General features: G+C 41.0%; 1 protein-coding gene across 1 annotated transcript in view; it reads right to left on the bottom strand.

Moving 5' to 3' along the window:
- The window catches only part of LOC122807260 (plexin-A1-like), a 2,134,283-nt gene that overhangs the window by 34,514 nt on the left and 2,074,417 nt on the right, over positions 1 to 25,352 (bottom strand). Inside the window, exons 28-29 of the mRNA XM_044078363.1 lie at positions 24,768 to 24,958; positions 1,289 to 1,458 (exon numbers count right to left, since the gene is read on the bottom strand). Of these exons, the coding sequence (XP_043934298.1) occupies positions 1,289 to 1,458; positions 24,768 to 24,958 (361 nt within the window). The remainder of the gene's footprint in view (positions 1 to 1,288; positions 1,459 to 24,767; positions 24,959 to 25,352) is intronic.

Here is a 25,352-nt window from a genome sequence, read left to right as displayed (position 1 = left end):
CTCCCCAATTATATATATCACCTCTGACATGACGCAACAGCAGTGAAAAGAACATATTTCCTTCCCACTACTACAGCAATCTCACACTGGCACCTTCGATCATCTGTTTTGTTGATCAAGTATGATTGACACTACAGCTGTCAAACAAATGCTACATCAACCACATGGAGGAATGGATATTACACACACACACACACACACACACACACGTATGAATGCACACACGTAAGCAAATGGAAACTGAATATCTCAGCCTAAGGGAACAATGAAAAAGATACAGGAAAATATGCATGCAGCTACATCACCAGGCAATTCGTTTTAAGATTAAAAATCGGGAAAGCATCACATATATATCTACATTAACCATTTACTTTTACAGGAATCTTCATGAGATCATGGTTAAATAAAAGGTCAAGTCAAAAAAAAGGTCCACTGCCATACAATTCTATATTCCTTACTGCAACACCAGCAATTACTGAGAGTAACTAAATGCAGGCTAGACAAAACAAACTGAGAGGTCTCAGATTCAAGTTTTACCACCTCAGGGGGACAATCTGGTATTTCTTTGACATATAAGCATCACCTGGTGCACGACAAAGGCTAGCTGTGGTACACAATGAACTCTAAGTGTGGGACACACACAATCAGTACCAATTCGAGCACTTCATGGTAGCATGTGCTGACACTTAAATGTTAAACAATGGATATATTGGACCCATCATGCAATGCTGGATTGGGAGCATGCTATGGAATGTAACAAACCTGACTCCCTTGTCTCTGGGGATATAAGGAAGCCTTGAGTTTGGAACAAATTGGACAAAAAATGATGAGGTCAAGCCAGCTGAGTACACTTGATTGGGTCTCTGAGCTGTCATAACAGTCACTGTAAACAGAGTCCCACTTTCTAGTGACACTAACTCAGTTTAAACAAATATCTAAAGCTCAGGCTCTAGAGAAACTTTAGGACTCACTCTGAAAGACCAGATTAAGGTCTTGCCAAAGATGGAATGATTAGGTTCGTAGCTGGAAGACAAAATGCATCTCTAATGAAGCCCTATTCAAAGAGGCCTGGAGCAGATCTGAGATATCACTGTACAGCTCCAGTGCAGGCTACAGGAGAAATACGGTCTATGTCACACTGGTGTGGGCACACAATATGACAGACTTGTAAGTTCAGAGGTAGTCACCACTGTAGATATACAAAACGGCTAACAGGAAAGGCTACCGAGGTCTGCAGGTTTCCTACTCAATGAACAGAACACTTAACTCTGAAATGATAGCCACTTACCAGTTGCTCTTCCAAGTATGCCTGACATCAGAGTCTGTAATCTGATGTTTATCTGCCTGTTCGTCGAGAAAGTCAAACATGTACTTAATAGCAAGAGGCAGAGCACTTCCACGGTGTGCAGTGCTGAATATCGTCTCAAACAGGTCATCAACAAACTTCTGTAATGTACCCTGCAGAAAGGAAAGAATTCAGTAAGAATAGTAATGCACATGTTTAGACCAAACATTACTCAAGTCAGCATCTCCCACTGTTTTGTCTGTGGGCTTGAATGAAGTATGCTTCTGAGCTGAGGGGTCTACATCACTCCAACACACAGAACCAAATAAGAAAGCAAATAAAGAATATTACTCTCCCCCCTACAGTGTGCAGAAAATTATGCTTCAGTGATGAAATCCACAGTATTGCTGAGTACTGAAATCATACATACATACATCTTTCAGCACAAATGGCACTCAAGACATCTTTTCGCAAAGGACGATAGTTGTGGCAATGTTGGATGGAGAGCAATACATCAGAAAAAAATACTATACTGTACTTTGACACTTATGCACTATCAGTCACTATACAACATTCTGTACTGTCACTATTACTTATATCCCAAAACAGCCAGATGAGGGCTGTTGTACATTTGTGACTTTGTTTTGCTATACAGATGTGATTTGCTTTTTTCAGCCTAGTCTGTTTTCTCCCAAAAAGCACAGTACTAATAAAATAAGACCTGACCTAGACATCATCAGTTTAGGTGGCTTATTTCTGCACATACTCAAAGGTAGTATTTATCAAGGGCTTTTCAGATCATCTCTAGAAAGTGTGCGTTTCTTTTTCATTATTTTACTATGATTTGTAATAACAGTAAGCTGATGAACTGTCACTCATGGTACATTTAATCTTTTCTTTAGATGAAGTAAACACAGTACATATGTCTACTGTACTACTGGTAATGCTCCTTGGTACTTTCCCCACAACATCCTCAGCAGTCTATTACTAGGTCTGAAATGCCTCAATCTCTGATCAATTGCCACTTCACACTTTGCTGACCTGGTTTCGAAGGTTCCCATCAACTTTCTAGTATCCATTATGGAGTAGAAACCTGTTCAGTTCCTGCAGACTGAGACAAATCCCTACATAAATTAGCATCAGACATCAGTTGCTAAACACATTTTAGAATGCTGTCTGATTGTAACTTCATACAATAATAGATGAGTTAACAAGAACTGTGATGGACTTCAATAAAACACTGGAGAAACAGCAAGTCATTCTTGTGAGAAGAGGAAAACATGGATAAGCCTAATTTGTTAAAAGTATAACGGGATCAGGAGTTCATCAAGAAGGTAAAAAAAAAATGAGAACAGCTGGACCATGTGCCCTTATTTGCCATTAACTGTTACTCTTGTAGCTTTTCGTCATTTAGGCCTAGATCATGCCATACTCACTCCTTCAGCTGAAAGCAGTGTAGGGGTGAGTGATACACAGACACATTCATGCTTAGTGAGAGAATCTTACTAACTGACCTAGCAAAAAAGTCTGATGCTGCTAGCTCCTCCAAAAATAAATGCACCCCCCTATTAGCCACAACTTACACTTGATGCTCATGAATATTTCTGTTGTCCTTTTACCAGAAGCTGTTCCTATAAAGCATTTCTCCAGCATTATAAATTATGTGAAGCAGCACCACACTGTGTTCATCCTGAATTTTGCCCCTCTACTTGCCACCCATAACCCCCTTCTGTTTTCCTGAATTCAGCTCCTCCTACCTACAACCCTTCCAGCGTCCATGTATCGAGCACTCCCAGGCTTTACTCATGATCTAGGATTTTCATTCTCCTTACTATTTGCGATGCTCTCCTCTGCACCCCCCGTACCAGTAGTCTTTCTTTTCCCCAGAATAACTCCAAAACTGGAAGCAGCATTTCACAAGGCCACACTAGCGAAAACTGGAAGAAACGTTCCACATGAAGCCATGCAAGAGCCTTATATGATGGAAGATATCTGTATTCTGGAATTCCATTTCTCTAGCTATATGGTCCAATGTTGTGGCATCTTCATTACTGCAGCTTCGCACACTCCTGCATGGTTCAGTTTCAGGAGTGACTGCAATACCTTCCTCCCCAGTTTCCTCAGACACATTCTGTAAATTCCTGCAAAATCAGGGGCAAACATGTCCAGTTTAGGCAGATGCTTTACATATAACCGTGCCAAAAGCACAGTAGAAATAACTGCCACAATGATTAGAACCAGTTATGCTGATTTTCTAGCTAGTCAGGCATTCTGAAGCAGCTGAAATGCAAAGCAACAGCAACCTGAAGACAACTCAGCTGTGTGCCCAACAAACTCTAGAACCTAAAAGGAAGATTTTGCCAAATTTGATAGGACACCAAGCTCAGGCTAAGGTTACTTCCCTCCTCCTTTACTTTTTAATGTTACTTTTACCACTTCCAACAATCAAGTCTCCCTCCCACTTGGCATTGCCCATACATTTCTTGTTCACAGGGACTTCCCTCAGCACTTGGGCAATAGTTGTCCAGAGAGAGAGAGAGAGAGAGCATCATTCTGACAGCTGTGAGGGTGTTGTGTGCCCTAATCAGCATCCTGGCAACTGAGAACATCTCTGATGGCTTAACGTCAGCCTTGGGTGGAGGGAGGCATGGTCTTCATTACCACAGAGGCTCACAATATCTTCTCCATGTGAATGCATACTGCTTGCACACCCAACTTGAAGGCTGCCATCTACTGGTGGCTCAGTTAGCCTAGCTCCTGCGCACCAGGTTATTTGCTTCTTTGCCACCCCTCCAATGGAATAATTAGTACAAAGCTGGATCCCCCCTTCCCCAAGATAAACATGTCCATCCTCCCTGCCGGCTCTGTAAGTTGCCTAAGGAACTAATCAATCCCAGGTCATCAGGGCCAAAGTCACGGCTTTATCCCTCTATGGCCACTGGAACTGGCACCTCATCCTGGCTTTTTGACAGTGTAATGAGAAGGGGGTGAGAAAAAAATAACTAGCCAAGGGAAAATTGATACTTGCTGTACTGTTGCTGATGCCTGCTAAACCACTCAGGGAAGCAGGTGAAAAAAATTGGTGGCTTTGGTTGGTCAACTGCCACTCCAGATGTGGAGGCTTGTGCAACTAAAAGCCAGGACCAAGGAAGTGAGTACCTCTCAACTGTCTGTATTTTTACAGAATGCCCAGATTTTTTTTTTTTTTGTTCTGTTCCTCATAAAATCTGTTGCTTTATAGCAGGTCATTGAGGGCTGAAGTTACAAAACAATAACAGGAATTTGATTTTCAAACTTCATGTGCATCATAAAAAGCATGCTAATGCAAAATCTTTTACTCTATCAACTTTCCAACTTTATAATTGAAAATATTTAAAAAATGTTCCCATTTCTGGGCCTTTGTCCTTTAGATTATTCAGGTTTTGTCCAGAATTCCTGCACTAACAAGCTGAAAGGCATATATCTCACATAAAAGAGGGAAGGTGCAGGGCATCCCCTATGTAACACAGATGCTCATATCTGCCGCCAGAGGCAGGGTTAAGGCCTTAGTAGAAACACTGTCATTACCAGGGTGCTGATATTGGCAAAAAAAACATTTCTCTGGCTGCCTAGATGATGGCCTCTATGGTCAGTTTTTGCCTCTGTGATGAGCTTATACAGGATGCCCTGATGGTGAGCAAGCACAAAGCAAATGTATAAAAAATAAGTAAAAATAAAAGATGGGGCAGGCCAAATGGACTTCAATCTTACAGAGCTGTAAGACAGATCCAGTTAACAGTTACAGTACCTCGGACCCCTACTGCTAATCCCACGTGTTGTCTCTAGATAGTACAGTTGTGTACACTTACCATAAATGTAGATGTTCGAGTGTATTCACTGTTGCAGTCATCACACTTGGGTTATCTGCCTGCAGGTAGCCCTCAGTCGGCCCGAATACCAGAGTCTTGGTATTTCTGCGTTGGATGCTGTCGCCTCTTTCATGACGTCAGGTCATCAGGGGTATAAAACATGCAGCCAATGCCATTACATCAGTTTTTCTTGCCCCAGATGTCAGGAGCCCCCACAATAGGAAGCTATTACATGGTGTGGAACACCTCCAGTAAAAAGTAATACCCCTGCCACAAAAGATGGCCATAAAGAGGATAGGTAGAAAGGATAGAGAAAGCCAGGGGGCTGGAGGGAGGGAGGGAAACCAGGACTGCAACAGTGAATACACTTGAACATCTACATTTACGGTAAGTGTACACAACTGTACTATGTTTTTTGTGTTTCACTGTTGCAGTCATCACACTTGGGTTGATTCCCAAAGCTGAGGGTGGGTGGAGGCAGTCAAGAAGTGTTAGGGCTGGCTAGCAGGCCTTGTAAGACTGCTGTAGCAAATCCAGCTCTGGATTTAGAAAAAACAGGTAAGTGGTAATGCTTGGTGAAGGTGTGTACAGAATTCCAGGATGCAGCTTCAAGGATGTCCCCGGCAGAGACTTCTCAGAGAAATGCTGTAGAGGTTCAAGTAGCTCTAGTGGAATGAGTTCTGATGCCCTGATGGGTAAGTTTTCCATGGTGCTTGTAGCAGAAATAGATGCAGTGTGCTACCCATTTGGAAATGGTTTGCTTCAAAATGGCCTTGCCCTCTACCCCTGTAGCAAAGCTGACTAGCAGCTGGTCAGATTTTGTGAAAGGCTTAGCCCTGTCAAGGTAGAACCTGAGCTGTCTGTGCACATCCAAGGCATGCAGGATCCTTTCCCCTTTATTCTGAGGATTAAGGAAAAAGACTGGCAAATGGATGGATTGGTTTAAAGCCACACTGGATACCACCTTGGGCATAAAGGATGGGTTAGTCCTGAGGGAAACCCTGTCAGCATGGAAAATAATGAAGGGCTCCACAGCCATTAGTGCCTGTAACTCAGACAGTCTTTCTTGCTGAAGTAATAGCTAGAAGTAAGGCCGTTTTCCAAGAGGGGAATTTTAACTCTGCTGAAGCAGCAGGTTCAAAAGGGGAAAGTGTGAGCTTCTCCAGTACAAAGTTAAGGTCCCAGGCCGGGGCGGGGGCTCTCCTAGGGGGCTTTAAATTGTTAGCTCCTCTCAGGAACTGCTTGATGAGAGGATGAGAAAAGAGAGGTGGCTCAGTATTATGAGCGGAGATGGCAGAGGCATGAATCTTAATGGATGAGAAGGATAGGCCTCTGTGAAGCAGCTCTGCTCGGTAATCAAGGATTTGAGGTAAGGTTGGCACAGCTGTGTCCTTTCCTTGAGACTTACTCCAAGAACAATATCTTTTCCACTTTTCAGCATAAGATTTCCTAGTACTAGGCCTTCTGGCCTCAAGGATGATGTCCAGCACCTGTTTGCTGAGGGATGCTGGTGGTGTATTCAGGGGATAAGCCAGGTTACAAGGTTTAGGGTTTGAAGCTGTGGATGCAAAATCTGTCCCTCCTGCTAAGACAGCAGGGAAGGTGTCTAATGTAGGTGCCAGGGTGGCACTGCTGTCAGACTGCGTAGGAGTGGGTACCAGTGCTGGCGTGGCCAGTCTCTGTGCAATAAGGATTGCCCTTGGCCTGTCCTTTTTGATCTTGAGTAGTACTTTTGAGAGGAGGGGCAGAGGAGGAAAGGCATAAATTGAGAGGTTTTCCCATGTAAAGGATAAATCATCCACCATCCAGGCTCTGCTGTGAGGGTTCCTGGTGCAAAATTTGCTCAATTGGTGGTTTTGGGGGAAGGCAAAAAGGTCCATCTCTGGTGTTCCCCACCTCAGGGTTAGAAGTTTGAATGAGTTGGGGTCCAGTTTCCATTTGTGAGGGTCCAGCAGATTTCTGCTCAAGTCATCTGCCAGTGAATTCTGCTTACCTGGCAGGAATTGAGCTTGTAGGTGCACTTGGTTGCTCAAGGCTGTGTTCCACAGGCCCATGGCTAACCTGCAGTGTGTGCAAGAATGAGATCCCCCCTGTTTATGTACAACATAACTGCGGTGTTGTCTGTCTTTATCAGGAGTTGTCCTGGAAGGATAAGGTATTTGAAGGTTGTCAGAGCTAGCATCTTTTTTTGATTGATATACAGGGGAATTTGTCTGGGCTCCATTTGCCTTAAATGCATTTTCCCGCCATGCACAGTCTGATGCATCTGCTGTCAGGGTTTGGACAGTGAGGGGTTGAGTGAAAGAAGTCCCTTGTTGTGGTTGCAGGTCCTGAGAATGTTGACATCAGAGACTTTTTAAGTACCACTAAAATTTCCTCATATGCAGTCTTGCATATGGAATTACCAGAATGCATGAGATCATGAACCTTAGGGCTTGCAGTATTTTCCTTGCAGATAGCTGGGTTTTGGTGGCCATTAGTTTGAAACAGCTTTGTCAAATGGATCTGCTTTTCTGGAGTGAGGAATGCCATCTGGAAAGTTGTGTTCAAGCTTGTTCCCAGGAATACAATTTGTTGGCTGGGCACCAGCTGTGATTTATTTTCCTTGATGGGGTATTCCAGTGAAGTTAGAAGTCTTTTTACAAATGCCAGGTGCTGAGGTAGCAATTCCTGACTGTCCGCCTGAATCAGGCAGTCGTCCAAGTATGGGTAAATTTGAATATTTCTCTGCCTGCAGTATACAATGGTTGGAGCCAGGCACTTTGTGAACACTCTGGGTGCAGTAGATAAGCCAAAGGGAAGTGCAGAGAACTGACAGTGCATACAGCCTGCCGTGAAATGTAGATATTTCCTGCAAGACTCCCTTATGGGGATGTGCAGATAAGCTTCTTTTAAGTCTAGGGTGACTAACCAGGCATCCTTGGCTAGCATAGGAAGAAGTTGTTGCAGTGTAAGCATTCTGAATTTTGGGACCACCAGAAAGATGTTGAGAATTAATAGATCCAGGATAGGGCACCAAGAGCTCTCTTTTCTATACACCAGGAACAGTCTGGAGTAGAAACCCTGTTCCCCTTTTGTTCTACTGGAACAAGTTGAATAGCCCTGATATGGAGAAGGGAAAGTACTTGCTTTTGAGCCTCTGTCCACTGGTTTGGAGGAAGGTCTGGCAACCCGAATGGGGTTGGCAGTGAGTGGAAGCAGAATCTGTATCCCTGGGATACAATGTTTAGAACCCATCGGTCCTGAGTAATGGACATCCAGTTTTTTGCATGAAGGGCGAGTTTTCCTCCTAGGGGTGCAAGTACTTGGATATGGCTGGGAAGGATAACTGGAAAGTCATTGTGAACTTTTTCCATAAGGGGGTGGCTTACCACTCCTTGTTTTTGAGGTGGGAACACTCCTTTGTTTAGATCTCTGCATACCCTGAGACTGTAGTCTTGGAGGTCTGCTTCCTCTGGGTTTGGACTGAGAAGGCCTGGGAGGAACTTGAAAGGACCAGTTTTTTTGAAGGCCAATGCCTACTGAATCTAGGTGGCTGTACCTGTAAGAAATCTTTGACAGTTTGCATAGATTTAGCTTTTTCTTCCATCTTTTTAAGAAAGTCTTCTGCTTTTGTGCCAAATAAACCATCCTGATTTAATGGAGCATCTAGAAATTTTGCTTTGACATGGTCTGGCAAGACTTGTTCCTTCAGCCAAGCATGCCTTCTCAGTACAGATCCAGTGACAGCAGCCCTGCAAGATGCTTCCAAGGCATCAAACCCACACTGCAGAGTATGCTTACTAACTTGGTTTGCAGAATGCATTAACTCTTGCACATCTTAACTTTCTGCACAATCTGGAAGTAACACCATTTTTTGTTTAATTAGTTCCATAATATGTTTCTGGTACTTCAACATGTGAAACTGGCAATTCAAAGCCCTGATGGCAAGAGCTGCAGAGGTATATACCTTCTTACCTCATCTGTCTAAAGCTCTAGAATCCCTGTCTGAAGGGGTAGTGTTTTTGGCTGTAGTAGCCTTAATGCCTTTAGGTCCCTGGGAAATGGTCTCTGGATCCACAGTAGGATTCTTAAAGAGAAATTTGTGAGAGTCAGGTACTCTATAGTACCTGCCAGGCTTTCTAGGAGTTGATGGTAAAGTGTCAGGAGTAAGACTGGATTCCATGAAGACATCATCTACAATATCCAGGACAGGGTGTATAGCTAGACGCCTGTGCTGAGGCAAATCTAAAAATTCCCTTGAGTCTCTTTTTGGACTGAGGATAGTCATGGCATTCCCAGCGGAAATACTCTCTTAAGGTATGCAAGGTTTCACAAAAAGAAAAATCCTCTGGAGGGTGAGGCAGAAGGAATGGATTCCTCTGCATCTGAATCCTCCATAGGTAGATAAGAGTATGTCCTGGTAATCAGAAGGTTCAGAGTCATCGGACTCCTGGTCTGTAGAATCAGAAGGAAATTCAGTTTTTTGTCTTTTAGCAGGGTAAGAGTGGCTTCCCCTAATTAGAGTAATAAGGTCTTCAGCCATTCTAAGCATTTTTTGTGGCACAGGAGCTTAAGTATGCACTTTGGATGTCCGTTTTCTAGGAGTAGTGTGAACTCTGAGCCTGAGAAACTCGGTAGTTTTAGTTAAAAAAAGAAGTTGTTGGTTTAATATGAATATTGGTAGTTCAGAATACACCCTCAGAAGCTGCTGCCTGCACAGTGGCTCTGGACCCATCCAAGGTAGAGACATCCGTAGGTTTCATAGTCGAAGCATCTCGCAGCATACCAGACTCCGAATGGGTCTCAGCAGAGGCCTGTGAATCTGTAGAAGCAGGCATAAGGGGCTGCAAAGGCTCCTCACTGAGTACCAGTGGACTGGCAACTAGCTTAACGGAAGCGTCGGCAGTTTTTGACCTATGTGGTCTGTCTAACTTTGCGCTTTTTCAGAAGATAGGTAGGTTGATGGCTTACCGAACCCATTTCGGAATACGGAGAAAGAGAGCGAAAGAATTTAGCTACAAAAATAGCCTGACGAATGGCTCAAGCGTTAAACAAGGCAGAAAACCGACAGAGAGGGACATTGTGGTCTGTGCCTAAACAGGCGACGCAGTAAGAATGAAAATCTCTATGAGGTATTTGCTTTCCACAGGCAAGACAATTGTTAACTTTTTCTGACATCGGTTAGAGCAAGAAAAAAGAATCCCCAACGGGGTGCGTAGCTTTAGAAGAATTCAGGTTTGAAACTCGAAAAACGAAAATTTCAGGTAGTGACCGACCGGCACTTGTGAACTGCTTCTGCTTCAGACTCCTCCTTGGCAAGAAAGACTGATGTAATGGCATCAGCTGCATGTTTTATACCCCTGATGACCTGATGTCATGGAAGAGGCGACAGCATCCGATGCAGAAATCCCAAGAATCTGGTATTCAGGCCGACTGAGGGCTACCTGCAGGCAGATAATCCAAGTGTGATGACTGCAACAGTGAAACACGAAGAACATCAGCCATCACTCCTGACATGGGATAAGACTAGGGATATAACTGTTCTAGCTCCACAGTTTCAATGGATTTTGCCAGTGTGTCCAGCAAGTGCATTAGCACTGGGTGAATGCTGTGAATGGATACCTTTTTCTTCAAGGGTAGATGGGATAAATGATGCATAAAACTTCGTCCACCAATGGCAAAAACGTCTATGGTAAACACAAGTGGAAGCTGCTAAACCTGGCCACATTCTGGCAGGACCACATAAACATTCAGTGACTACTCATCCAATCTGAAAGGCAGAAAGAGAGAAGCTTCTCAATCTCATGACAGAACAACCAGAAACAGGAAATAATCCGGTACCAGAAAAAGCATGCATGAACAGAAAAGTTAAGGGCAAGGAGCACAGTATGACGACCAGAGTTAAGGAAGCAGATAAGACTAGAAGTTTGAGGGGTACCACTGTATAATAATGCTCTCACATCAGGAATAAAACTCATGGAAATATGCAAAGGAGACAAAACCACGGTGGTGGGTGATACTCCTTAGGATTGCCATGAATCAGATTTGAACAGATATACATGGTAAAGAAAGCTTCATGACATGGATCTGCAGATGGTAACCCAAAGTAACTTGGGTATATTTTCAGTGTTGGGGGGGGGGGGGGGGCTATGCTGACAAACTTGAAATTAAGGCAAGAAGCTGCAGTAAAAGTCTGAACATTTCTTGCAACCTTTCTGCTCAGCAGTCTTTTCACTGATCCCCTACCATAAAACAGCATGAAACCTTGTTAAAAAAAAGTGTAGTTTTCAGCTTCATATGGCCTGCATTATAAACTGGCAAGTGTTATGTACTCATACCTCTCAACCTGTTAGCACAAGAAATCTGGACAAAGACACAAGTAATTGGGGGGGGGGGCAAAGGACCAAAAAAGGGACAAGTTTTAAATATTGTTATTATAACCTTAGAATGTTGCTAGAATAAAAAGGATATGAAGCCTGAAACTCAAATGATGGTCATCATGTAGTGACTTCAATCCTCACAGATTTGCCAGAAACAACGCATTTTATGAAGAATGGGCCAAAATATGAAGCAGAAATCTGAACATTCTATAAAATCTGGAGAATTGAGAGATGTGTGTACTGCTGCTATAACTGCAAACTAAACACAAGTTACCAGAGCATGAATAGTGATGCACATTTGCTCCTTTATCACTGCAGCAGGTAACTTCCAAGTGATCTTGTACACAAGACTGTCTTAGCACTTTGCAACACAGCAAATTGAAGAACCCCATTAGGATTTCTAAAAATCAAAACACAATCATGCAATCCTGTTAATAAACTCCTTGTAACCCCTGAACAACAGCAGGACATTGCACTGACAAAGGCATTACAGCCCAGTGTCATACTGGTTTTACAGCACAAAAATGCAGTTCATTTAATGTCATAAAACCATTGATTTGGTCCTGCTTGTTCAGGGCCCAGTTAAGCTGATACAGAGAAGCTGCTGAATTTATGATGTCAATCATAAGACAGAGCAAGAAACGCCAGGGAAATCAGTTATTATGTTAACAGTAGCACAGAGTAAAGTCTTTTTTCTTTTATCCTGCTTGCTTTATTTCTGCTTAGTCAACAGCATGAACACATGCTAAAAAATCCTCTGAGCTGTTTATCTGGTAGAAAGCATTAGTTCTACATGAGTAGCTTTGTCCAGAATAGCAAGCCACAGCAGAAAGAGACAGTGTATACAAAGAGCTAATAACATCAGGCAGCTGTTCACAGGCAGGATAGATATCTGCCCTTTCATTCCCAGCACCACTGCTTTAGAATAACCTCATTTCCACAGTTTTTAGTAGAGACACCTCATTTTATGTCAATTCAGCAAGACAAAGCTGGCAGCAGCACTGATCCACAAAAAGACCGAAACACAATCATAACTCATTCATGAAATTAATAAGATTCTCTTGCAGCAGTTTATTGGAGCTAGTAATCATTCTGTTGTCATTTCCTTTTTTTAATGGTGACTGCAGAGGAAAAATTATTTTAATAAATAAAAACTACACAATGAAAACATACGCAAGAAATCTAGCTATTGCAACAACACTTCTGTGCCACTTTTGACACCAGAAAAGTGTATTTGCTTTACAAGTCAGCTATAGAAGACAGCTAAGAGTAAGTGTTGCCTTCAAAGCTGTAATGCAAAAGAACAAGCAGTGGTGCACAAAATTAAGGCTTGGTACACAGAAATCTGCCTTACCCTGTGCTTCAACACATGCTTTACAGCTGAACTAGTGCACAAACCTAACAGTTATTAGGAAATGAAGAACAGTATTACAAGCAACACATCTGCGCCTATCATAGTATCCTATTATTTCTACATATCGTATGATCTGAATGAGGGCAGACTGTCATGTGACACTACAAAGACATAACGGTACTGGTGTACTATAAAGGCATGAGATGGCACAGAAATGATGTATACTTACAGAATAAACAAGGTTAAGCAAAGCAGGACTACATCTGGAACAGCAGCAGCACTGTTGCCACATTTTTCTTTTCTCCTCTCAGCAAGACCTCACCTGATGGCTCACCAATGAACACCCAGTCAGCCTATTCATCTCATTATGGAGGGATGGAAGCCAGACATTCCTGGGCTACACAACAGACCTACACAGCCCATTTGTTACTGTGCAGGAATCCAAATGCCCTACACCCATTCCCAGCCAAGAGTCTGGTGGCAGGAAGTGGCATAGCCAGCTGGTCCTGCAGGGCATCATGCTCTTTCCTCTTTGTGAGGACCCTGTCATCCTTTAGCAGTTCTTTGAAACCCTGCTACTACTGTTTTTCCAAGGAGATATGTGTTCAGAAAGTATGGGTTTGGTAGGCTTGGGCTCATTGGGTGCAACACCAGTGTGCTTGCTAAGTTGTCAACCATGTAGTAAGCCACCTGCTGTCCCCACACAGGTGAGCTGGCAATCACCACTCCCTCCCTCCCCCACCCCAGCCAGCACCTACAAGAATCCAAGCCACTAACAGAACTCGACTCACCTGCATCACATACACAGCTCTAAACCTTTACTCCAAAGAACTAAAGTAGTTACCACTCTTGATGCCTGTATATTAAAAGAATGAGGGAAAGTACAGTTGTAAGGCCATACTTCCCATAATGATTAGTCACTACTGTAGTATACGTTCCTGTCTATTGGAATTTGCTGCAGTTGGACAGCCACTTCCAATCTAAATTCAAGAGTGTTCAGACATCCTTAGCATGGACTTGGACTTCATCCAAAGCCAAAGACACTGACTAGCAAATAGGAATGCAGCAGCCTACACTGTAGCAGTGACCCTACTCAAACATGTACAGTTACAGTGAGCATAGCACAAAATATGTTCATTTTAGGAGTCACTGTTGCATTGCAATTCCTTACCTATGGGAAGACTACAAAAGCAGTAGCCACCCCCATGGGGAAGAGATCATAACATGCCTTGCAGGACAGCTATTTATTTTACATTTGTTGACCGGGCTAGTCCAACTGGATACATGTCCATTTTCAGTAGAGGCCTGGGGAGAAAAGCTCCACTAACAGTTACTAGACATATAGATACAATATGTATTTAAGGCAAGCCAATACAAGTTATTTAGATGATAGGTAAACATCAATAAATCAAACAAAAGTTTACAAGACAAATGGAGAAATAAAATAAACAAGAGGTATAGACAAATACATACTATTTAATAGAGAGTTTGCTAGAAAAGGACAAACTACTATAGTACCTTCTATGGTACTCTATCTAGTACATAACTTTGTTACCTGATAGCAAAATACATTCGTTCAGAGGTTAGTAGGAAAGAATGCATAGCAAACGCAGTAGTGAGATAAGCTAGACAAAGTATGAAGGACAAAGTGATTAATCTGGGTTAGTGCATGGACATAGCCAGTTATTTTTAAAGTATTCTTTGAGCTGCTTCTTGAAGAGTGGTGTAGAGGACAGAGATGAGAGTTCTTTTGGGAGAATGTTCCAGGTTTTCCCCATGGAGTTGGAAAACAGACAGTCCCCAGCTATACTGTGGGACTTAAGTAAAGATACTTGCAATTTCTTTGCTGAGCGTAGGGTAGATAGATTTATGTAGGGGTAACCAGGCTAGTAAGTATAGGTGTGTTACTAGGATGATGGGAGGATCTTTTGTGTGATAGTAAGCTGGTAAAAGAGAAGCTGATTATGGAATTCCAGCCAGCCCAGTTGTTTTAGATTATGACAACAGTGGGTTCTAAATGAAAAAGTCTGCCCTGCTTCCCGATTAAGATTTAGTTTGTAATGTCTGGAAAAAGGCTGAACAGCTACCCAAAATGGATGCCTCACAGATATCCTGAGTTGATTAATTTACAAAAGAAGGCTACTGTGGTTCCTGCTGCTCCACTACATGCTTCCCATTGGTCTCAGGACACAGGATGATAGAGTTTGCTAGCTACTTAACAACTTCAACAATGTTTACTTTGAGACAGAATTGCCAGTACATCAGGTACAAGAAAGACAAATAAAACCTTGCGCCATCTGAATTATTTGGTTCTTGTTCAGCAGAAACAGACTTGCCTGTGAACACTCTTGTTTTGTGGGCTGACAGAATATCAGCGGCTGTACTATCTCGTTAAATGACAGTTCAGATCCCAACTCCCACCTGTGACATGAAACAAAGGCTAGGCCTTAGGCTTACTCTCTCTCTTCAGAAGAGCATGAATGAATTATTTGTGCACATCTAAATGTGGTACACATTGTATACAACCCTGTGATCACAAATTTTGCCTCTGGCACAGAACGTTGCTCAAGTGGGTCCACTACAGTCAGCTGATGAGCGAGCAATGTGATCAGCTCACACATATAAGGAATGAAAGTTCCGGGGACAAATGAAGGCTGGCACATAGCTGAGAGAACACAACGCAGAAAACTACGAAAACGGCAACTATGTCCAGAAACTGATAACACAGATTTGATTGTAGCTTGATCATTGATAAGTCACAACAGCTGTATCCAACCAGTTAATATTACTTTAACACCAGTTCTACCAGAAAATAGCAAAGTGGGACGAGTCATTCCTTAGTCTTTTCAAAATATGATGTATTCTCCCCTAACCATTTCTGTTTCCATGAATAAGCTCTCCATAATGACTGATGCACTACAATGACTTGAGCAGTTCTTAATACTTTGTTATTCTGAAACACCCTTTTTGTTAGGTGCAAGGTTCTGGATGGAGTTTTACAATCCCTGCCCTTATTAACAATGTGGCTAACTTTCTTGCTTTTGTGCAAAAGATTTCACTAGCAGCCATTCGTATACCTCTCATTCAGACAGCCTATTTTTTGCATGAAAAAGGCAGAAGCAAGCATACCCACAGTACCTGCTCATGGATACTGATGGTAAATTGAGACTTTCAAGTCAGTTCATAGCAAGAAAAGCTAGGCGAGACAGGCAGATAGCAAATGCACAACATACCTTTGGTTGCAACTCAAAGTCCTCTAATTTGTGCTTACACGTTCAGCGTCATTTTACTGCTCTTAAAATAAAATAATTTTCTCTAGGGGATACAGTTAAGTCACAGTCTATTTATACTTTCAAATATTCATAACCCCCACCAACAAATTTACATTATGTTTAACACACATATCCTAACCAAAATGTGATAACTCTGGCATTCAGTTAATACAGACAAGACAGAACATTTAACAAAATAATCAGCTAGGCAGATCATCCAGTTTTCACTAATTCTGCTGTTTTCGTGTGTGTGTGTGTGTGTGTGTGTGTGTGTGTGTGTGTGCATTACTTTAACTTTTCATGGGTTACAAACTCTGCAGAACTTGGGATGCCTTGAGAGCATTTTTTAAAATTTTGCAATGACTGGCCAAATGCCTGGCAGCCTGCCAATCCGCTTACACAGCTGACATACTGGTGTTTTTAATCTGGGTACTGCAGCAGTTTACCACTGCGGCATTTCCATAAATCAACTGCTGTTTTTTTCTGAACAGTGGCTGATAAAAATTTCCTTTCAAGTAAAATGCCAAATAACCAGTGAAAGGCAATTTGGGTATTAACAAACACCTGTGCCGACTCTGGAAGAGGCAAAGTCTATTTAACAACATGGAAAAAACAGAGCTGGCTATGCATATTTTCACTTCTAAAGATGGGGGACCTCCTCCCACCCTTTCTGATTAACAGTCCTGCTCAAATGGTAGAATTTTAGCACACAACTGTTAATATGAACCAGAAAATGAATCCTAATGAAGTCTGAAAATCCCCACGGAGAAATAATGAAAAACCTTTTAAATCAGCACTCTTGTGCTAATGACTTGGGCCTATTTTAGCTACAAGCTGTTCTATCACACTCCCCTGATTTAGATAATCTGCACTTCACTTGGCTGCGACCCCTACTGGGAAAGGTGAAACAAGGCAGCTGCAGTCCTCCACTTTGTGACTGTGCCAACTCTGAAGGGCATGTGTACAGCATACAGCCTGCTGTACATATCATATTGGGTCAGCCCTACAAACCGACAGACAATGCTTTGTTCTGTGAGTTAAAACAGGACTCCACAGGAAATAAAATGTCTGCATTTAGAAACAGGAAGAAAAAATATGTTCTTTTACATGTTTTCCAGATAACCATATGATAAAAATGAACTCAGTGAGTCTACGGCCTGGCACTTGCATTTTACCATGCTGGCCTCCACTGTTTGTATTGAAATTCTTCTACGACTTGGAAGCCTTTAGCATGCAAATGCTGAACGCTTTCCTGCTAGCAAGACCTAGTAACACTACCATAGAGGGTCTTCTGAAGAACGTCTAAGAGGGCATGAATCGCTCTAATTTGCATGCACAGAAAAAAAGACCACCTTTCACAGACTCAGTTATATCACATGTGACCCAGTCGAATAAGTTCCTAAGTTTCCTTCTTATTTCAAACTACTTAGAGGTAAGTGGTGTTGAAGAACAGCGCAAGAAGAAGCCAAACTGTCATTTTCTTACCTCTGTTCACTAGCTTTCTGCAGACGGCAGACAAGCCTAATGCATTAAAGCTTTGTGCTAAGAAAAAGAGATCAATTGACCATGAAAATTATACCTCCTGCAAGGAAACATAGCATGTCAATCTAAAGGCATGACAATCTCAGTGTATTGTGCATTCAACTTGTGACATTCTTACTGACAACTCAGCTGAAGAAAATGGGGTAACTGTAGAAACACTAAGACATGACTAGACTTCAGCTTAAAAAATAAATCAGATCTGAAGGTTGCAAAGGATGATGCGATTATTTTTGTTCGGGTAATGCACTGTGCACCATGTACCATCTAAATATTCAGTGACCATTTAGGAAAGTCACCAAATACCCAGATTTAGCTCCTAAAATAATAAAGCGCGAAGAATAAGCAGAGCTCCATAGTAACAGAGGGCTCATTTCAATACATTTTCCAGCAGCATATTATTATTATGGCTTTTATTTATTGCTGTTTAATATCTACCACAGTGTTTTGGCATGAACACTTTTGCTAACCTCAGGAGAGTTAAGTGCTCTGAAATTTCACATTAGGATGCCTAAGAATCTGTTTAACCATGTCACTCTGTATATCTGTAGAGTTGGACACAACCTTGCTATATCCAATGATAACCGTGTATACAAGCACACGGTTTTAGACAATCAAACAGAATATAAAGGAGAATAACACATTACACACCTACCGTACAGAATAGGGGAAGTAAGCAGGACACAGTATTATTCAACAAGAATAAAGACAAAAAATGAGGCAGAATGTAAAACATTAGTTCTTTCAAGTCAAGAAAAAAAGAAAAATCTGAGCAAATACATAAAAGGGTGGAAGGCAGTGAGAAGTATGGGTAGAATCATGTTAACAATGATCATACTAACACTGATCACATCAGCAGAAAAGGGTCTCACTGCCTCTGGAAGGTCCAGTATTCTCAAATACTGCCCATGCTGGGTGGAGTATTATACATAATGGGCAGCTCTTGTCTTTTGTCAGGATTACTCAGTGCCATATCTGAGCACTGTACTGCTTGCAAACTTTATTTTTTTATTAAAAAGACTCCAAAATTTGATTCATACCTGCGCTACCACTTTCTAACAAACAGACTAACAAAGATAAAATGGCATGCTATGGATTTGGGGTTTTCCTTCTGCTTAAACAATAGAATGAAGTGTGTCTACTAGTGATGTACATTTTTTGGGGCAGATTCGCTGTTAGTTTAAGGATCCAGCTGTGTTAACTACAGCTAACAAAAAGACGGATACAGTTCCAGGGTTTCTTTTCGTTTCTGACTACTTGTTAAATGAACTGCTGTTGAAAACATAGCAACTTAAGCAGATTCACTGTTAAACAATTCATCTTTTTTGAGCAGGGTTACATTATTAAAGACAGTAGGAGAAATGAAGCGACTATTGTCCTGCGACTATTAACTGTACAGTGCTGTCTCCTTGGTGGAAGTGTGAGATAGATGTCATAATTTTAAACAAAATGATGAATTCTTGACATCTGTTTGGTCGACACAAAAGGAAGGTCAACAAGTGTACAAGATTAGGGTAATTTAATCATTCGGTTGATTGTGCAATCTTAAAGTCAGTATATATAATTAGCACACGGGGGGTTTGCCCCTGCTAAAACACTTGATTTTCCTTTTTTATGTTCTGAGGTTAGTCTTCAGAGGATGCACAGCAGACTGTCAACATTACGTCTGTTCACTTAAAAACACGACACAAACACACACATGAATTCCTGGCTATGTCCATGCATTACCTAACCTTCACTGTCTCTAACCACCCCAGTTAGCTTTATATCCAATAATACCTACTGCAATTTTTCCACAATATTAGGAATTTTTATTTTCTGCTCAAGTTTCTAATAGCTATATTAGCTCATGCTAATCTTACACAAATCAATTTCTAGTAGTCTCTGTCTGTCTCTATAGTCAGTTATAATGCTTATCTAGTGTCAATTTCTGTTTCTGTACCGAAAGCTGTATTTTTTTTTTTTACCTAGTGTCAATTTTTTTTTTGTATCAAAAGTTGTATTTTTATCTATTGTTAATTTTATTTTTGCTTCTGTATAGATGATCATATTGGTATCACATTGTTCAACGATGTGTTTTTCTGTACTGAATGTGGAGCTTTTCTCCCCGGGCCTCTGCTGCAAATGACACACACACACACACACACACACACACACACACACACACACACACACACACACACGCATACACACACACACGCATACACACACACACACGCATACACACATATGAACTCATTTGGAAGAATTCCATTTGACTGAGACCAAATCGCCAAAAGTTCAAATTACCAAAAACTCATTTGACTGAAACTCATTTTACCAAAAGCTTACAATGCTGCATTTCAAAACTCTACATTTACACCATGCACATGCACACTTATGACACCAATGACTAACTCTTTCCAGTACTTAAAACAAACTTATTTATCCTCTTAACAGAGACCAAATAATATAAAATCAAACTAGGTATGGGGCTGCACCCCCCACATCCCCCCCAACTATATATATATATATATATATATATATATATATATATATATATATATATATATATATATATATATATATACATATATATATATATATATATATATATATATATATATATATATATATATACTAACTCCAGGATCGCACTACAGTGGGGAAAAGGGCATACACCTTTTAAATGCCTTACAGTACTCTACACAAACAAAATGTAGTACTTTGAAATGCAGCATTGTAAGCTTTTGGTGAAATGAGTTTTCGGTAATTTGAAGTTTCGGCAAGTTGGTCTCGGTCAAATGAAATTCTACTAAATGAGTTTTCCCAAAGTGAAGTAAACATATATACATATATACACACACACACACACACACACACACACACACACAGACACACACACACACAAAATTTAACAATTTATATCATAGCACTGAATGTTTGGAAACTTGAAATTCATATGCTTGAGACTATGTGATAGAGTTTCTGAAAACTCGAAATTAAAAAAAAAAAATACTTTTTGAAGGAGGCAAGCCCCCCTTTGTACCCTCCGGAAATTGTATACACACCAACTCCAAGACTGCACTACAGCGGGAGAAAGGGTAAATTCCCCAATCCCCATTGTACAGTGATCTACAGAGAAGTCATCCAAAGGGGAATGTACTCTTTTCCCTACTCTAGTGCAGTCTCCGAGTTGCAATTTGCAAGGGATGGAAAGGGTGCAGGTAGGCTTTTTAATTTTGAGTTTTTGGAAACTCATTCATATGGTCAACATATGAATTTTGAGTTTTTGGTAACTTGATGATAATATAAAATAAATCCATATATTGGTGGTGGCAGGTGCTTAAACATTTGTAGGTGATTTTTTCCCAAGGGGAAGGGCAGTGTGAAAATTGTTTCACAGAATTATACGTGAAAGTAACAACATGAATCATTTATTCTAAAAACGACCCAGTTTAAGCAACTAACTCACTAGATCCACCGGCAGTGTGACAAGAATTTGTTGCAGAATCCATCCTCAACCCCTTTTCCCATTTTTGTACATGGGGTCAGGGTGTCACTTCAACAGTGACAATTATCTCGAGCAAAGGTTTATACTGTTGGGTGGGTAGCCCTGCCTCGGTAGTGAATTCATACCACTTACTTGCAGACACACTCGCACCTACAGCCAATTTATAGTGTCCATTCCACCTACTGCATGTCTTTGGAATGTGGAAAAAAAGTGAAGCACCTGGAGGAAACCTACGCAAATACAGGGAGTACATGCAGCCCCCACACAGAAGGCACCCCAGCCGAGAATCAAACAGGAGAACCTCTTGCTGTGAGGTGACAATGCTAACCACCGCGACCACCTGATTTGTTGCACAATGTTTTTTTTATAAATGTAACTTCTGTTAAGCATAAGGACTTGGTGTCAACAGTTATGTGATTTTTTTTTTGTCAGGCTCCATCTGGGCATTAATGTACCCCTGTGAAATGCTGAAGAGTCAATTAGCTATTTTTGCTTTTAAAACTTTTGTTTCCCCAAGTATCTTGGCTCTGCAAGAAAACATTATACCTTTTCTGAACTTCAGCATCGAATTTGAGCTTCACTTTATACTAAGAACACTAAAGATATGTCAGAATCCTGAAGCTTCTTTAGCACTTTTGCATATAACAGCATCAAGTACACACCTGACAACTTGCGTCTACACTTCACTGCACACCTTGGTGTCTCCAATGAGCAAAGTCTTCTCAATCCAATACTGACCTTATGTTTCCAACATTTTACATACGACACTGTCCACAGTAAGCAACAAAAGAAAAAAGGGTGGGCAGTACTGAATCATTCAAAAGTATTCTAATGTCAGATGCTGCACAGACAGGGTCTAAACTCTGGGAGGTCTGCTACGTGGGGGATATTATTACACTTAGAAAACAGGCTACCTGCATCATCACTATACGGTTTGTTATTAAAAATAATATACATTTTTTATATTAACATTAAAGTTATTTTGCTGACGAGGAAATATAACTTGGAATCCTTATGGGAACTGCTGGCGTCACTTAAGTAGACAAGAGAGATACTAGAGGTGAGGAGGAAATTCTCTAATGGAATGAAGGGTGAAATATCCCATCATTTAAATCCTCTGCAGAAATGTTAGCACATGTTGCACATCACAGACAAAAATACTTCTTATCCCAGAGGGATTGCTCCCATTTCCTCTCATTCATAATACAGCACGCTATGCATGCTTACTGGTATTAAGAATAAGTCAATCTTACTTAATTTTTTTTATTTCTTAACATGACAGACAGAATAAACATTAAAATGTCATCTAAAGAAGCAGGAAAAGTGTTCTGTTTTATCCATGTCTATTATTCTCTACATCTACTCATTTACAAACTGCGGGCATCCAGTGCCAAATTCCATGACAGTTATTAATCATGACACTCATTATACAGTCCCAGTACACTCAGAAATGGACGGTCATGAAACCAATCTTTTCTGCAAGGGGGCTGTTTTCAGAAATTGTAAACCTGGATCAAGCGGGACTAAAACATGATCACTGAATTTAGCATACTGTCTGAACCAAGCAGCAATAACTCCCAGGAATAATATGAGAAATACAAGATCAGCAGAGGAATCAGATGACCTTATGTAATGCCTTCAGCTCCTCCTCTACCATTTCCTACTTTCCTCCGATTTCCCATCTCTGTTGTCCACCCTTATTAAGGTATGAGCAGTACTTTAATCACACATCCTCTGAGAGTTACCTTATCTCGTGCCAGTTTTGTTTTTCTTTCTCCTTATCTGCACAATTTCAAAACTCTACAGAAACAGCACAATCTGTTCAGCAGAAAAGACCTACTCATACCTTTTAACAAGTGCCGTGCTGTGCAATATAATGTCCGAGAAGCTCACTGCTGTGTAGGATTTCCAGTTTCCTTATCAAAAATAACCTTTCTTCTCACAGCCATGCAGAGCTCCTAGGACTGGGTTCAGTGCTACCCAGCCCATACCATGCTCATCATGAATCAGAGGCTGGCAATAACAAAGTTCTGGAAAAAACGCAGGATTCTGGTCATTCTCTGCTACCACAGAAACTCAAGTGGAAGAATACTGTGCCTTCTATCCACAGTTCACAGGTTGACAGATTTATACTAAAGTTTAGGGTAGGTAGACCATCAAGATTCTTACTCCATATAACCCCTGTAATGATATGAATAGACTACTACCCCTGGATATATCATTAGTATTAATTTCAGCCATTAACTTACAGTTACCCATCCAGTTAAGGTTTGCTTTAAAGCTTTTCACAGAGGTTTGCTGTTTGATGTGTACATGCACTCAGTGGAAAATGCGTTGGGTAGGAAAACAATAATGCTGGCAGGTACTGTTGACCTTACTGTGGAGATTTACGTTCTTGGAACAGGTACTAGTTGGACTGTTTATACAGAAAGGTGCTTACGTCAAAAAGTAAGGGGTCTTTCACAACACAATGTCAGGCAAAGATTACCTCTCAAGACTAGTAACAGACTGAGTAGCTGGATAGAGATGTTAGCCTGCCAGAGTACCTTAAGTGGCTTAAGCCAGAGATTTTTTTTTATTTAGTTAGAAGCCTCTGTACATTTCACTGAGGGCATTTTAATCCACAATGGGTCAGATGAGGAATGAGTACAAGGAGAAGGGCTGGACAAGAACATCCTTGGTCCTAAAAGAAATGCCACAACAGATGAACTGTGCAAGCAGAAGGACTTTCTGACCACAGCTGAGACATGGTGTTCAAATGAAAACTCTCTGTCAACATAGGTACCCATTTAAAAGAGGAGCCCCAAAGTAGTAACAGAGTTCATACTGAATGTAAACATGCATACATAATGAGAACCTATGACTAACACAGCATGTGTAGGTCTATCTAGGCCTTGCTGGAGAATTTGGGCATTATGGGCTGACATGACAATAGCAGCCAAATGGCAGTTGTCCGTAAACCTGGTTATTCTACACCTTGGATGCACAATTTCGCCTCTGTTAATAAACACAAAGTTCTTAAAAACAAGTCTAAAATAAAAATAGTAACAAAAAAGAGTTTGTTCAAACATAAAACATGTAACATTAGTTGTTCGTGAGGTGAAAACATGACTGTTAAAGATTCGAGGTCATTTCAAACAGAATGAAGTCATTGCCAGTACTGTGGTGAAATGTACTACTAGAACTGCACTTCTACACTTGTTTTAAATAAGCTCATAATAAAACTGGGTCCAATCAATGTTCTGTACAGGTGCAGCTACGAGATCTAATGACTATTTAAATGTGAAAATGTACAACATTTAATTCAACAGAGTGATTACATTTCTACTGCGCGCACACACACACACACACACACACACACACACACACACACACACACACACACACACACACAAAATATCAAAATCCGCCATCCAGTCAATAAGATAAGAATGAAAGTAGAAAAAAGCCACTGGCATAGCTTTCCTCAGAAACAAATAAAGAAAACTGACTTTTCTGATACAGTAAATTATCTATCAGAACCACTGAATTTCCAAAGGAAAGGTCTTTCAAAGGAAAATCTTATGGCTTAATCTATTTTTCATCTTTCAAGGCAAAATTTTAAGAGGTCTTACCTTTGTAGCTAAAAGCCGAGTCAAGTAGATCTCGGATACCATTTTGCTCCCTCTGTCACCTTCCCGCTGGTCCATATGATCGTGATTCTTCACTAGATGCCACAACTTTGTTCCACTTTCCAGGTCTGGTGTTATCATGGGTGTTCGGGATCGGAGACTGTCTGGGCTACTAGCCGTCCGTAACATACTCTCTGTGTAAAAACCCAACAAACCAGTCAAAACTTTTCCCTACAATTACAAGCTTGACTGTGTTATTTACAAGACTAATACAATTTATTTACAGCTGCTATCTCATCTGGCTACATTTCTGCCTCTATCTACAGTCAATTTTACAAACAAACATTCAATGCTTCTTGACAACGATTTTAGATTTAAACATTGCCACTGAAAATCTTCTTGGCTGCCTTTACCACACTTCAACTTCTTTCAACATACATTCTTGTTGTCTCATTCCTAGGTGTAAGAAAATGGTGGAAGACATAAAGGGAGTGTCATACAATACAAAGGAACATACCACACTCACAGCAGTGCACTTCTACAAGAATCTATCACTGTTAAATGACTCATGCTGGTTGCTTAAAGTGG

This window comes from Protopterus annectens, chromosome 7.part0 (assembly GCF_019279795.1).
Source record: "Protopterus annectens isolate FY-2018-M chromosome 7.part0, PAN1.0, whole genome shotgun sequence".
Classification (NCBI taxonomy): domain Eukaryota; kingdom Metazoa; phylum Chordata; order Ceratodontiformes; family Protopteridae; genus Protopterus; species Protopterus annectens.
Note: the sequence above shows the minus strand (reverse complement) of the source record. Positions and strands in the feature narration are given on the sequence as shown.